At 37.1% G+C, this 14001-nt stretch overlaps 2 protein-coding genes across 2 annotated transcripts; both read right to left on the bottom strand.

Annotated features, from left to right (window-relative positions):
* Positions 1-328: 328 nt before the first annotated feature.
* Positions 329-1326, bottom strand: LOC113761832 (22.0 kDa class IV heat shock protein-like). Its single transcript, XM_027304982.1, has one exon. It carries the CDS (start codon positions 1103-1105, stop codon positions 524-526), a length of 582 nt encoding a protein of 193 aa, XP_027160783.1. The 5' UTR covers positions 1106-1326; the 3' UTR covers positions 329-523.
* Positions 1327-2282: 956 nt separating this feature from the next.
* Positions 2283-12789, bottom strand: LOC113763370 (methionine S-methyltransferase). Its single transcript, XM_027307144.1, has 12 exons — positions 12443-12789; positions 10374-10567; positions 10005-10211; positions 9776-9871; positions 8728-8916; positions 8471-8659; positions 8130-8366; positions 6945-7079; positions 6016-6336; positions 5717-5896; positions 3543-4508; positions 2283-2964 (listed from the first exon to the last, which is right to left on the bottom strand). The coding sequence occupies exons 1-12, from the start codon at positions 12681-12683 to the stop codon at positions 2665-2667; spliced, it is 3255 nt and encodes a 1084-aa protein (XP_027162945.1). The 5' UTR covers positions 12684-12789; the 3' UTR covers positions 2283-2664.
* Positions 12790-14001: the final 1212 nt, after the last annotated feature.

Genomic DNA, 14001 nt, shown 5'->3' with positions numbered 1-14001 from the left:
ATAAAAAGAAATTATAAAAGTTTTAAAATACTTTGCCTCTCCCTTTCGAGGATTTTGTGCAAAAGCTCAAGCTAATGAACCCTGAGAAAAGGGAAACAAAAGCTTGATAAACAACAGCTTGATGATTAAAGGTGATCAATACGGCATTTTTGGTAAGTTCAACAGACGAGTTGAGAGGGAGAGCTAGGTGATCGGCAGTTTTTTTCTTTTCTTTTTTGGGTGTTTGGGGGCGGGGAACAAGGAAGGTAAAGAACATGAATGGAGATCGTATAGCAGCATCAAAATCTTCATCCATCCACAGCAAAGAAATTCAAAAACACCATGATGAGATTAGCGTAAAGCTATTAACTTTATTTCATGATCGGTAAATTACAAACACGTTACATTTTCAACATACAAACACCCAATTACGCGATCTACTATTCAGCTTTCCAGTTGATAACCCGAGAACACTCGAAGGCAACCAGAAAACCAGCAAGTTCACGAAACGCCAGTTACTATGATATTTTTGGCGCTGACATGATTACATCTCATCCCTTTTGGCCTTAACATCCACGCCAGTATTGCTCCCGGCTTCCTCAGCGATACTGATCACCTTAGGCTGCTTCTTTTTCTCCTCAGCCAACTTTGGCACAACAATTTCCAGCACCCCATTTTCAAGATGGGCTTGCACCTTATCCAAGTCAGCATTGCCAGGCAGCCTAAACTGCCTCCAGAACTTGCCAACAGTCCTCTCAGCCCTGTGCCATTTATCCCCTTCAACTTCCTCTTCAGTTTTCCTCTCTCCGCTCACCCTCAAAACCCTGTTGTCTTCCACCTCAATCTTGACCTCCTCCTTCTTAATCCCTGGAACGTCTAGCGAGATCACGTGCTCCTTCGCCGTCTCCTTCCAGTCAGCGCGTGCCAAGGCCAGCGTTTCCACCCCTTTGGGGACGGTTAAAGGGCTGTGCTCCAAGATTCTAAAAGGGTCTTCGTTTGGAAGCATCATGTCCCAGAAAGAACGGGGAGAATAGGGCATCAATGCCTCGGCTTGCTCGGGCAAAAGGGCTGCAACTGCCGCTAAAACCAGCAAGCTCATAAAGACGAACCTCGTAGCCTTAACCATTTCTTGATTTGATAGTTAGTACGAGCGACGGAATGAATAGCCTCGGAGCTGGAAAATGGAAACAGGGGAATGGTTGTGGGAATTAGCTAAGAATGAGAATGATAAGGAGGGCTGCTGAAACCAAGTATGAACGTTTGATTGATAGAGAATGTTTTAGGATATTTCACGCTTCGCTGGAATTGGTGTTTATATATAGGTGACGAGGAAAAAGTTTGAAGGTGGTTCTGGAGGATTCTGCGTCACTTGTGGTGCTTTGGGATCCCGGGGGTTAGCAGGCTGTAGTAGTGATGTATGGTCGGTTCTACAAGTTTCTGGAGGGATGAGGAAAATATGATACAGTAACACTTTAAATAATTATCTGGAACCTTCGGGTCAGAGAACAACTGTAATAAGTAAAATTCGACAATTCACTGTTGTTGATCCCTACACTTTTTGTGTAATTTCTTCTATTACGTACGTGCACATACATCGACTATACTCAGTATGAGATGGCGAAGAAGTAATGCGACGTGATACTCTACAGGTCATACATAATTTAGCTCGAATATATGATTAACTTTTCTCGATTGCAATTTGCATATATATAGATTATTGTCAATACATTTCTACTATATTGGTCAATTATAGGCATTTTCCAAAGGAAATAAATGTCTGCACTTGCAATGAAAGTTTATCTTAAAAAGAAATTGCCTACAAGGTAAAGATTAAGCACATTATTAATACACGTGCAGAAAGGATTATAAGTTAGATGGTACGATGATACGAATAGAGAAAATGTAAATAAAAAGTTTCAAACCTCACTTAATACCAAAAAAAGATTAAAAAAATTATAAATGCATGTGAAGGAAAAGTTGAATTGAATGATAAGATGAGAGAAATAATAATAAAAAGTTTTAAGTTCAAAATCTTCCACTTACAGGAAAGCAAAAAAAAAAAAAAAAGAGAGAGAAAGTTGATGATGCACAGTATTTTGTTAAGAGAGATTATAGTCCCTAAGTACTATATTGGCCAATTATGGGCATTTTCTCACGGAATAATGTCTGTAATAGCAACAAAGTTTATCTTAAACATGTGTCTTCTGGGTAAAGATTAGGCAAGTTGTACAATAAATAGCTAGAGAGGTATTTGACAAGCACAATGAGGAAATGCAAATATTTCTGGAAATAACCCAATTCAATTCAAGATAACCATGGATGGAATCTCTCTTCGATAAAACTTTTGTAGTATCACCTCGCAAAATTGGTTCGCTTAAGTTTCTTATCCAGCAGAAACACGAGATTGTGTCTTTACAAAGAAATCGAGACTGGAGCAGAATCATAATGGAGATGAATGAGACACCTTTCATCATTATGTTCGAGACAAAATATATTGTCATCCAGCGAGCCCAACTTCATAACCGTGGGAACAATCTAGAAACATGCGCATGAAGGATAAAGAAAAAGAGAAAGAAAGGCAGCCTCAAACAGCGAGACGTGTATTAAGAGCATATTTTTATCTCAAAGCTTCACAACCACCAAGTTGTGAAAATGTGAAGAAGCAATGGCAAGATTGTATGCATCTCAATTACCAAAAGCTTTTTGGAATTTGATAACGCAGTTCAATGCGCGCTCAAATTCACCATCTTCCAAGGCAATTGTGAACCGACAATAACCAGGAATTCCCGTCCAAGAAGCACTATTAATGCACAAACCAGTGCACCTAAGCATAGCTTCTCTAATATTTGAGTCATCAAGCTTGGCTTCCCAGGCAGCTGAATTTTCACTGACCTTGATGGATTTACCAAGATAGGCAGATGGCTTTGCTACCATAGAAAGACCTGCATGAGCTTCTAGTACCTCCCAACCACAATTTTGAAGGGTCTGATAAATTTATCACAATCAAAAGAAATTAGCATCAAGTCATGGTTCATATAACATTGAAACTACAAAGCAAATAATAGAAGTTCAGCATATGGAAAACATGGACCTTACAAACTAGACATACTGTGTCTAAAAATAGTCAAAGTCCGACGGAAAAAAACTCAAAAAGTAGTGGAGACAGGCTATAGAATAGTTTACAATTGATGGTCATTCCATCTGTAAACATTTTTCTACCTAAATTTACCCTGCACCTTTTTTTGAAACAATGAAAGTGATTGGCCTTTTTGAACAAATTGTGTACCACATTACTAATAGTAAATTTTGTCAGAGTCAATGGCACAGCGGTAGGTATACAACTAAATTCAAGATCATCATGCAATCTATTGTTGCTGGATATGCATTTTCACAAATGATAGGTGACAATGCATTTGATGCTATCTTACTTTGGAAGCTGAACAATTAGGGCCAAAGAAATCATTAGAAATTCAGAGTCGAATTAAACAATAAAGGCGAGTACTGGAACCATTTCAAAAGAATCATGGAATCAGTGGAAGATCTTATTTAACAGAAATATTTACCTCTTTGAAGCGCTCATATCTGGTTTCCATAACCTTTTCCTGCCCACCAACACAATTCAGTAGGCTTCCTCCTGTTTGCTCTCTGAGATCCAACAACTTCTTGACTGCGTATTTAATAGTACTGTGTGGTTTGCTTAACCCAGGAAAGCTATTAAAAGCATCAATCAAAGAAGGCTGATTCAGAAGTAGAAAACCAAAATTCAGTCCTCCAGTAAGCATCTTCAGAAACAATCCCCCCAGCAATGAAACACAAAAAGATGGTTTGGCAGATGAAGTTAGTGCTGCTAAAGTAGACTTCAATTCCCAGCCACCCCAGCCATCGTTATATTCGACACCCGAAAATGATGTATCAATTATCACCCTAGCCCCAAACTTTGCACAGACTGATAATATATCTTTCATCTCTCCATTACTATAAAGTAATCCAGTGGGATTGATAGTTGGTCCAGAAATATAGATCCAAGGTTTATTCACAGTCTCAAACACTCTAGCAAGAGTATTTTCTGTCAATTTATAGCCTACTTCAGAACTGGTTGGGATATTTAGAATATTTGCTCTCGAGAACTTTGCAGCAGCGACATAATTCCCGTTTGATCCAACTGGGAAGCACAAGGTTCCACCTTCTTGAAGGCAGCAAAGGACCAACTTATTGAAAAGAGCTAGAGGACGGTCAGCATACAAAAACTCTGTGCTGCCATCTGTTGGGAAACCATAACTGCTGCCAACAAATTGAGTTACCCCCCTTGTTACCTCAGTCTCTGACTCTACAATGTTCTGTCTTGAGAAACTCTCGAAGATAGCAGCCTTTACTGCATTTGGAATTGGCAAAAAGCTTTGATCCACGTCCATGTGGATCAAAGAAGAGTTGTCTGCTTCAGTGATAGACAACTCAGCGTGATCAAGGACAGATATCGCTGCACTTGAAAAGCCAATCATCTCACTTGCTTTCCCCTTTTGAGCTCCTCTCTAAAATCAAGTGTACAGGGTCAATTGATTAGTAGACATACCTCAAGTGTTCTGGAAAGCTTTGCTTAGGAATTCCAATGCCACAAATAATCAACAAGGGGATATTGGTAAACATTCAGAGCATCATACAATTTTTAACCCAAATTCTATAATAGACAGGCAAGTAATTCCGACTTCCCACGAATAAATGATAGACAAACAGCATTTTAAGAAGTTCTGAAGTACCCAAGGGTACAATCAAATCAGGTAAAACTGGAATTATGGATTCATACAAGTAATCAACAAGGGGATATTGGTAAACCGTCAGAGCATCATATGATTTTCAACCCATATCTGTATTAAACAGGGAAGCAATTCCCATTAATAAATAATAGACAAACTACATATTAGAAGTTTTGATATAACACGGTGCAACCAAATCAGGTAAAACTGGGATTATAATTTCATATTATGCACTTTTTGGACATCCATAAACAAATATGGAATGGATGAACAATAAGAAACACAAAATCCCAAAAACAAAAAAAAAAGAAGGGTAAAAAAGTTCCATTTCATGTTCAGCTTTTAACAGATGTCACCTAATAAAGACAAATTCTTTTCAGCAAACTGCTCCATCTGGGTAGATGGAGTATGTGAACACATTATCTGGCAGAAAGACGAGAGAAGAAATAAACAAGTATCAAGGTTTTGCATCGTTGTACATTTCTTACACCTAACATTCTAGTGATGCACACATGTCCACATACAAAAGATTACACATAAAAGATGCGTAGGAAAACCATAAATGCTTAAAGGAACTAAATGTCACTAGCAATTCATACATATTTGAGGGTTATGTTTATATCCATATCAGGCATGTCTTTTCTTCATATGTATATATATATATATACACAATACATATATATACACAATATATATACACATGCATGTATATATATTTAAAAAGCAACATGAAATAAACGGCAATTCCACAGTAGTACCACTATAATATTTTTAGCTAAAATATTTTCCTCCAATCAAATGGCATTTTCTTATGCCAAAGCCAACTATCAACGAACAAGGTAGAATCTAGACAGTTGCATTGGCCAAAAAGGGGAGACAAGTGGGTTCATAATGCTTATAACCTTGTCAAGCCTCAATTCGGAGAACCCCACAGGAAAGTGCTCTTGAACAAGCAGAAGGAAGGCAAGTAGAGATCATTCACTAACCTCTACTGCAGGATGTCTATCTGCAAGCTGAAATGCTAGAAGCTCATGGAAGAGGCAGCCGTAATAGTATTGACTAATTAGTGCAGTACTCCCTTGTAAAAGTTCCAGAGTCTTGGACAATGCTTTAAGAACTGTTTCTTCTTCTGATATCACAAAAGCGACTTCAAGATCAGAATAAACCTGGAACAAATTATATGGTCGGATATTAGAGAAAAAAGTCGATCTTGCAATCCGTCGAGGCACTAGACAGGTCAATTCTCTGGAAGATGATAAAATACATAAAAGAATGACATGCACACCCGGTTTTTCAATAGGCCACAAACAATTGCTGCATGTGAAGGAAGAGGAGATCCAGCAAGATACTTTACGACCCCATTGGAACTAGGGAGGCTAGATAGCTCAAAGTGGTCTGATATGTCTATAAAAAGACGAGATCCAGTTTCTCTAGTAGTATCCAAAAGGTGTTCAAAGGCAGAACTAGTAACAGACTCAAATTCAGCTATGCCAGTGACTACCACCTGGGGCTTCAATTTCTTTATTAACTCTACCATCAAATCCGACTGGCGAGGAGCTTCAATCACAGTGATCACCTCCTCCGAGTTCTTACAGGTTTCTGCAGTCTGCAAAGAGCCAAATACCTGGAAAGTTAATAGAAGAGCCCAACAAGAGATTTTGAATCCAACTGGGACTAAACTGCTCTGCTTCCCACTAGCCAAAGTATCAAGGACACAGTACGCAATAAAAGGAAAGATTGCCAACTCAAAGAATTGTCAACCATATTTGTCAGCAAACACTTCTTTATTTACATAATGGCAACATAGCTTCCATAATGTATTACAATAATCCTTCATGCCTATAGCATCAGAGACTGCAGAGAAGGAGAAAAAGATGGGGGGAAAAAGAGAGGGGGTGGAAGAGAGAGAGGACCTCATGTTTCCTTTACTTTAGATACGCGTCAGGGAAAAGAATTCTAGAAAAACGTAAAGTAAGCTAACCAAAGCCATGTGTTACTAGACATGTCTAGTAAATTTCTTGGAAATGCCAATAATTATTGAATCTAATTTTATAATCTTTCATATTTAGTTTGTAAAATCTCTAGTCAGGTACTAGATTCAAACTTAAAATAATAGCTCCATTGCTTAAATCCAATCATGATCAATTCAAGTCCAGATGACAGCCTAAATAATCAAGGTGATCATATGCAAGTGTATTGTCAACGAAACCATACCTCAACTTTCAATGACGTTAACCATTGCCTAGGCAGGTTTTGCGTCAGATGTTCATCCACAATGGCAAGACGAGGTGAGAACAATCGAAGAACATTCTCAATTGCCACAGTCCTTGAAGGAAATACAACAACATTCTAAAATGCATTTGAGAAAATCAGATTAGAAAATGCACATTATTTTACATGAAATGGCAAATAAGATTCTTGCAGAATAAACTGTTAACATAAGCTATTGCTGATAGGCAAGAAACACCAAGAACTGTAAGCATGCTTGCACAATTTTAGCAGAAGAAACACATGGCAGTTCAGAAAAGTGACGCTTCTAAAGGTAGTCAGATTCACGTGAAAACAACATGCCCAACACATAAATTAGGATAGAAATTGGGCAAGGTGAATGAGGATATAGCTAATTGAGCAAGAATGGAGAAGTTAAAGATCTGTAATACATTAGTATAAAGAATCCCTATAGTTGTCGTCGATAAAAACCACCTTCTTGGGGTTTGGCTAGTTTATTGTTCTAGAGAAATGCTTCCTTTTGAGTGATAATGCCTAGTCAAAAACAAATTATTGTGTGGTAAATGATCTGATAACTTCTCTTTCCCTAAAAAAACTCACACTCATTTCCGGAATAATAAAACAGTACACTAGAAGTAACCAAGTCAAGAGAGTACGTCCATTATTAAATAATCAGCATTGAACATAATTCTGAGCTTGACTATGTTTTATCAAGTTATCATTACCACAGACTTAGGGTATAGTAGTACAAGAATAAAGTTTTACATAGAAAGAAATTTTATCATATGCATCTGTTATTCTCTTATTTAACTGGGTCTGATACTTAAACGGAAGACCTCTGCTTATCGATCTACCAGATTCATAACATGTCTTCAGTCAAACATGTATTTCAAAGGTAGATGTACATTTGCAGCCACACATATCTTTTCAAATTCATGTATATGATGATTATTCTTCATAAAAGTGAAACTTTCCGTAGGTTTATGCCACAAAGGATCTCTCTTGCTCTTATCTTAACTAGGTCTAGAACCGGGACCCATGCACATCACAATGAAATTTAGCAGTCAAAGGAGTTCAGTCTATTTATTGTAGGAAAAAAATTTTTAAGGATGAAAAAGAAATTTTATATATCAGATACAAATAAAAATCTTCAGTAGAATGTTTCCTTACATCAGCACTGAGGGGAATATGATGGTAGGTTTTCATAAACCCCGCAATGAGACTTCGGAACTGTTTGCTTCCTGCTGGTGGCTCATAAGGCAAAAATGAGTTCTCTTTAAGAACACTAGCAAGGTAAGCTAGGAAGGGAATTTTCTCATCTGCAACAGAATCATCTTCAAAGGACAAATCTAAGGAGTTGCTGATGTCATGGAACCCATTTTTGAGAAACTCAAAGATCTTTTTTACCTGTCAGATAAGCTAAATCAGCATCCCTTTATTTATGCTAACACATAAACTGGCCTATCAGCTTGATGCATTAGATATTGAACTTCTACAGTACGATGTAATACCTGACTTGGTTGACGGAGTTGACAACTATAGACTGATAATGCATGTGAAATACGACCACCAGCTTTTCCATAGGCCCATGCAGTTCTAGCACAAATTGGCTGATCGCCACCAAGGCCCATGAAAAATTCAAATCGATGCGGACTACTCTTTTCAATTTCAACTAAAGCTGATATATCTGTGTCAGCAGCCTGCAGAGAAAGGCTTCAAAAGGTGTGCAATTTCCTCAGTATCATGCTTGACAGGAAAAGGTACATACCTGAAGAATTTTCGTTTGCCAAAGCTTGGTAAGACAGAGACCACGGCGCTCAAATAAGCGCTTACAAACAGCATGTCCAGGACGACCTCCCATATTGAAAATCATAATCCCCATAGGTTTTATGACATCAATTCCTTCTTCAACTGCCCTTGCAATCAGCCCCAAACCAAACTGATCTTCCACAAAACCCTAAGGACAAGCAAAAACTGTTTTAAGAAAATCAGAGTAGCAACTTTCTCCAGACCAGAAGAACAAACTACACATTATTTGTCATAGCAGCCCTGCGAGAACTAGTAGTATAGTGTCAAAAAATAAGATAAAGAGTACATTAAAGCCTAAGCACATCATTAAAACTTCTAAATAACTGTTGTAATATAGGGATTAAAATTGCATTAGTGAAGTTTGATAGAAATGGTTTCTGGTACAGTTCTCTGATTGAACAGAAGAACAAAATATCAATCTTATATCTGATTCATCTGGAGATAGGACATCTACCAGATAAAATGGAACCAAGATATCTAATATAACTTGCAATCAGACACATCTCCAAAAATATAAGCTTAGAGGAGCAGAAATCACTCCAAACTCGTAATTCAAACTATACAGGAGCTATCCAAATTAACCAGACAAGGTTATGATACTTCAAAAAAAGGAAAGCAAAATTGTTCTGCCTAGCTATTTATCTAATTTGACCACTTTAACATGTTAGCAATTCAGTCACAAATTCTCAAAATAGAATTTATGTCAAAAACAAAGGAATACAAGATGAATCTCGAGTGAACCCATGCCCAAATCAGAAGGCTAACAACTTAAGAACTCCTGAATAGATTGAAGAACTACCACATTTTCCTTGATCCCCTAAGACAGACAAAATGCTTAAGGACTGAAAGATCTCATGAGTATTCCTAAGATTACTATTTTCAAGATAACATTAGAACAAGCAGAACAATCCATAAGCACCACTGGACAACTATCTAAGCTTGAACTCTCCAAATCACATGCCAGGGAATGAAATCAAATATCCACCAACTCGGGTTTTCATACCAACCTGTAGTGCACAATAGTTGCTTAATGAATACAGAAATTCTTCACTTGCATATTCAGTAATCATCTTGGACATAGCATCTGGATTAGGGTTAAGAATCTGCATCAGAAACCAAAAGAGAAAGAGAATTATATGTTTTGCACTCAACTCATAAAATGATGCAAAGCAACACAATGATTCAAACATTATCAGTTCTGAAGACTTCAAAGCAACTCACAGTAAAGGAATGTACCTGTGGTATGCACCCAACAATTCTTTCCAGCTCTATCTTATGATCTTTGCAGTAAGACAGCAAGTCAGATTCATAAAATTCTACCCTATCAAGCAGAGTTTTATTCTCCTCATCGTAAATTGGTTCGCCGTTGTCATCCAATGCATTTAGATAAAGATTTATCCAAGCCACTTTTACTGCCCTTGGATTTATATCAAGACCATATACCTGTAAAAATGTAATTTAGAAACATTGTGAAACTAAATTTGATCAAAATGATTGACTCTAGGAGCCATGAAAGATAAGTAAACACATGCCACTAGTATTTGTATTTTATATCATTCCCTGATGTGATGGTTCATATTCATTTAAGAAAGAAGAACCACAGACCTTCAAAGGTGACCACTTCTCAGCAATAGCTATGGATATCCATCCGTTTCCACAACCAAGCTCAGCTACTGTCCTGTCTTTGAAGATGGAATCAGGATGCCTGTTCAGCCCCTCATAAAAAGTAAAGGACCAATCCTCTGGGATAAAGATACTGGGTATGACCATCATTGTCAGCTTCTTTCTCACCTGGAAACCTGCAGCAGAGAAAATAATTGTTTAATCCAGCATATGTATTTAAAGGCATTTTTATCAATTCAATTGCTGGTTTCCTATGTTTCAGAATGAAGTCAAAGGATTATATCCTCAGTGTAATAAGCCTTGTCCTAAAAGCTTGTCCTTGACCAGGAGTTGCTTAATGAATTTTGAGGAAAAATTCTTTGTAGACCAAAAAAAAAGCATGCACAACTTTTATATGTGTATAGCTTTTGGCACACATATTCTAAGGCAAAACATGAAAGATGAATACAATGCTCAAAAATGTAGAATGAGTTTTTCTTATTTGACCCAATAACATGATTAATTGAAGTTTGAAATGTAAATCATATAACTTGAATTAAGCAGCACATGTTAAATTATTCCTGTCTAAAAAGATGTCCAATTTGATGTGCAAAGTTGTATACTACAACAAGCCCAATAAGATGAACTGTGCAAAACCTTCTCAGGACCTGTTATCCTGCTCAAGACAAAACTCATGCCACTGCACCACACATCAAAGGCTTCAGTGGCTTAAACTTCAGCTAACTATCTTTCTCTATAATTTTACCCACCCAGAATGTATTCTGCACCTTTCTTCTTATTATCCTGCGATTGCTTCCTTGTTCTGGTAAAAATAAGAAGGGCAGTTGGAATTCATTTGGTAAGGCTAGCATATCAAATTTCCAATACTTCCCTTCTTGCTGATCATCTCTTACCCCTCCTACTAAATGAACCAAAATATATTACAATAATTAGAAAGGACCATGGACCTGAACTAGTGTTTTAGCATTTTCTTATCTTAAAAGGCCTTTGTGGCATCCTTTTGGTGTCTTTATTTATGAGGGAACCAATGTCAATAAAACCAGGGTTGTGCAAATTGAAGCCACTGAAATATCTTAGATAAACCATAAAAAACAGAATGTAAAGATTCATGGAAAGCAAGATGAATGCAGTGTGGGGAAAAAAAAAAAGCATGATCTTCCTTAAACAGGTGTAGCTTAGATGTTCTAATCCAGAAGGCTGAGACTCGTCTAAGTAGCATTAGCCATGTGACAAAACCATTATAATTGCAATCTAGATAAATGTAAATTATTTTTTAACTCTTCTTCTCCCTAGTTCTGCCAAGCAGATAATTAACTTGTTACCCCTTGTAATTTTCAAAAGAAAAAAAAAAGGCTCTAAATAAATCACTTCTGGGGGCTGCACAATTTGGGAACTGTGCGACTCTGTTACTTTCTGAATAAAACAATAGCTGGCCAGAACAAAATGGAGTAGCATAATAGCATCCAAGCAGAATTGGAGTCTTTTTTTTTCTTTTATTCTGTTTTTGGTATATATGAGCAGTTAATATCAGGCTGGGTACTTTTATTGATATTCCAAAAAGGAAGGGTGAATAGCCTACTTAAATCACAGTGTATACAGCGATTTAGCTTAAGATCAAAGCTTACTTTGTCTTTTACTCCGACATAACTATTCAACCACTCAACCACTACATCCTGTAAACAATCAAATCATAACCAATCCTTTAGAGTGAGAACCCCAGCCCGCTCCCAAACCACCCCCCCCCCCCCTGCATCACCCTCCCCCAGAAAAAAATAAAAAAAGAAGCTACCATACAATCAAGCTAGAGACTACGTTATGATGTTAAACTATACATCATCCAGAAAAAGTTGAACACCACGTCATCAAACTCACGCCTAGCCAATAAAACTCAGTCGCCGTCACACCTACGAAGTTCATTTCTCAATATTTATGAATGGATATCGCATTTCCTTCATTACTTTCCAAAATAATAATTAAAAAAAGCTTGTTATTAACATGAAAAACACGGAATGCTATCAAATACGGGATTGTATATGGAAATGGGGAACGACCTTCAGATTGTTCGAGATAAATATCTTCAATCCGGAAATGGTAACTCTGGAGACATTTCTCAGCCGCTTCTTTACTGTCGAACCGTTTATGGAGATCCGACAAGAAAATCCGAGCATCTTTCCGGGTTTCAGGATCCTCCAGCCGCTCCAGAAGTGATCGGAAAGCGCTGTAGGCGGCGTCACCTGACTGCTCGCACTGATCAAGGAACTCATCCATGGATTTCTTACTCGCCATTGCCATTGCGCTTTGCAAGGCGCCGCCCGTTCGGTCAAATGTCTCACTGACTGGGGTGTGTGTGCGTGTGGGGAAAAATGGGAGCTGAAGAAGAGTGGGGAACGAATAAGTACTTGTAGTTGTAGTGCTGCTACTGGAAAAGGAAAGCGAAGAGGCGCAAATAGTAATGAAATAAAGTGAAAAAATGAAAAAGAAAAAGGTACGGAGGATACATATTTCCTGCTTAGTTTTGGGGCGGGGAATAAATTAATTTCCAGATATTTGACTTTTTTGGTGTAAAGGTGACCGACCGACTTTTATTTCTTATAGTATGAATCCCAACGTGGGACTTGAAGTTAGTGAGAGGAACAAAAAGTCTGGACTCTGGAGATTTTTTATGATATTTGGTTGTTAAGGAAATATCTAGTGAGCAATCACCTTATGGTCCACTGGAGAAAAAATAATTGTATATGGAGTGTAGTTTATTTGATTGGAGTAGGGAAGGTGAGGGAATATAGAATGGAATGGCAACAATCCATGTATCATCTTGAGACAAAATAAAATTATTACTAGTCTATAATAATTTTATTTGTTTATTTAGGGCACATTGAATACTAAGTATTAGCACAAGAGAAAATGTATTTAGGAAGTTCATTATTTTTTTTTGATAAATAATATCGCTATTAAAAAATTAGGAAAGAAAAGAAAATTTTTGTTACTTGGGGAAATACTTAATTCTTTTTCTTTATTAGTATAGTAAGGCAATGATTCATGAATCAATGGAAGTGAGTATATTTTGCTAAAATTGTATGCTAGGTCGTTTTGAGTTAAAGATGATTTATACTCATCAAACTATATGCTGCAAAAAGGATTAGTTAATCATCTAATTTTCTAACAATCATAGATACGTGCACGAAAACATCTTGTCAAAACGAAGTTGGCCGAAACCATGCATAACCATATGTACGTGCAGGGAAGCATATTGTCAAAATACAATTGATTGAAACCATGCATAGGGTTGGCCATTCATGCAATTCATATTGAAAAATCTGATCATTGCTGAATCATCAATCATCAATTATACAATTAATCCAAAACGCCAAAGCCAAAAAAAAAAAAAAAAAGAGAAAAACCCAAAACAGATTATGAAAAAAAAAGGTAAAAGAACACAACTAATCAATAAAAAAATAAAAAATAAATGGAAATTAAGGTGAGAAACGTAGATATGGATAAGGAGCTCACGAGAAGGTGTTCGGAGCCTAGAAATCTCGAAGATTAAGGCGTCGTTGACAATTGGACCTTGGGTTCCCAATTATAATACTTTTCTAAAAAAATATAAAAAAGA

The sequence above is a fragment of the Coffea eugenioides genome, chromosome 2, assembly GCF_003713205.1.
Source record: "Coffea eugenioides isolate CCC68of chromosome 2, Ceug_1.0, whole genome shotgun sequence".
NCBI lineage: Eukaryota > Viridiplantae > Streptophyta > Magnoliopsida > Gentianales > Rubiaceae > Coffea > Coffea eugenioides.
This window is presented reverse-complemented; position numbering and strand designations above follow the sequence as displayed.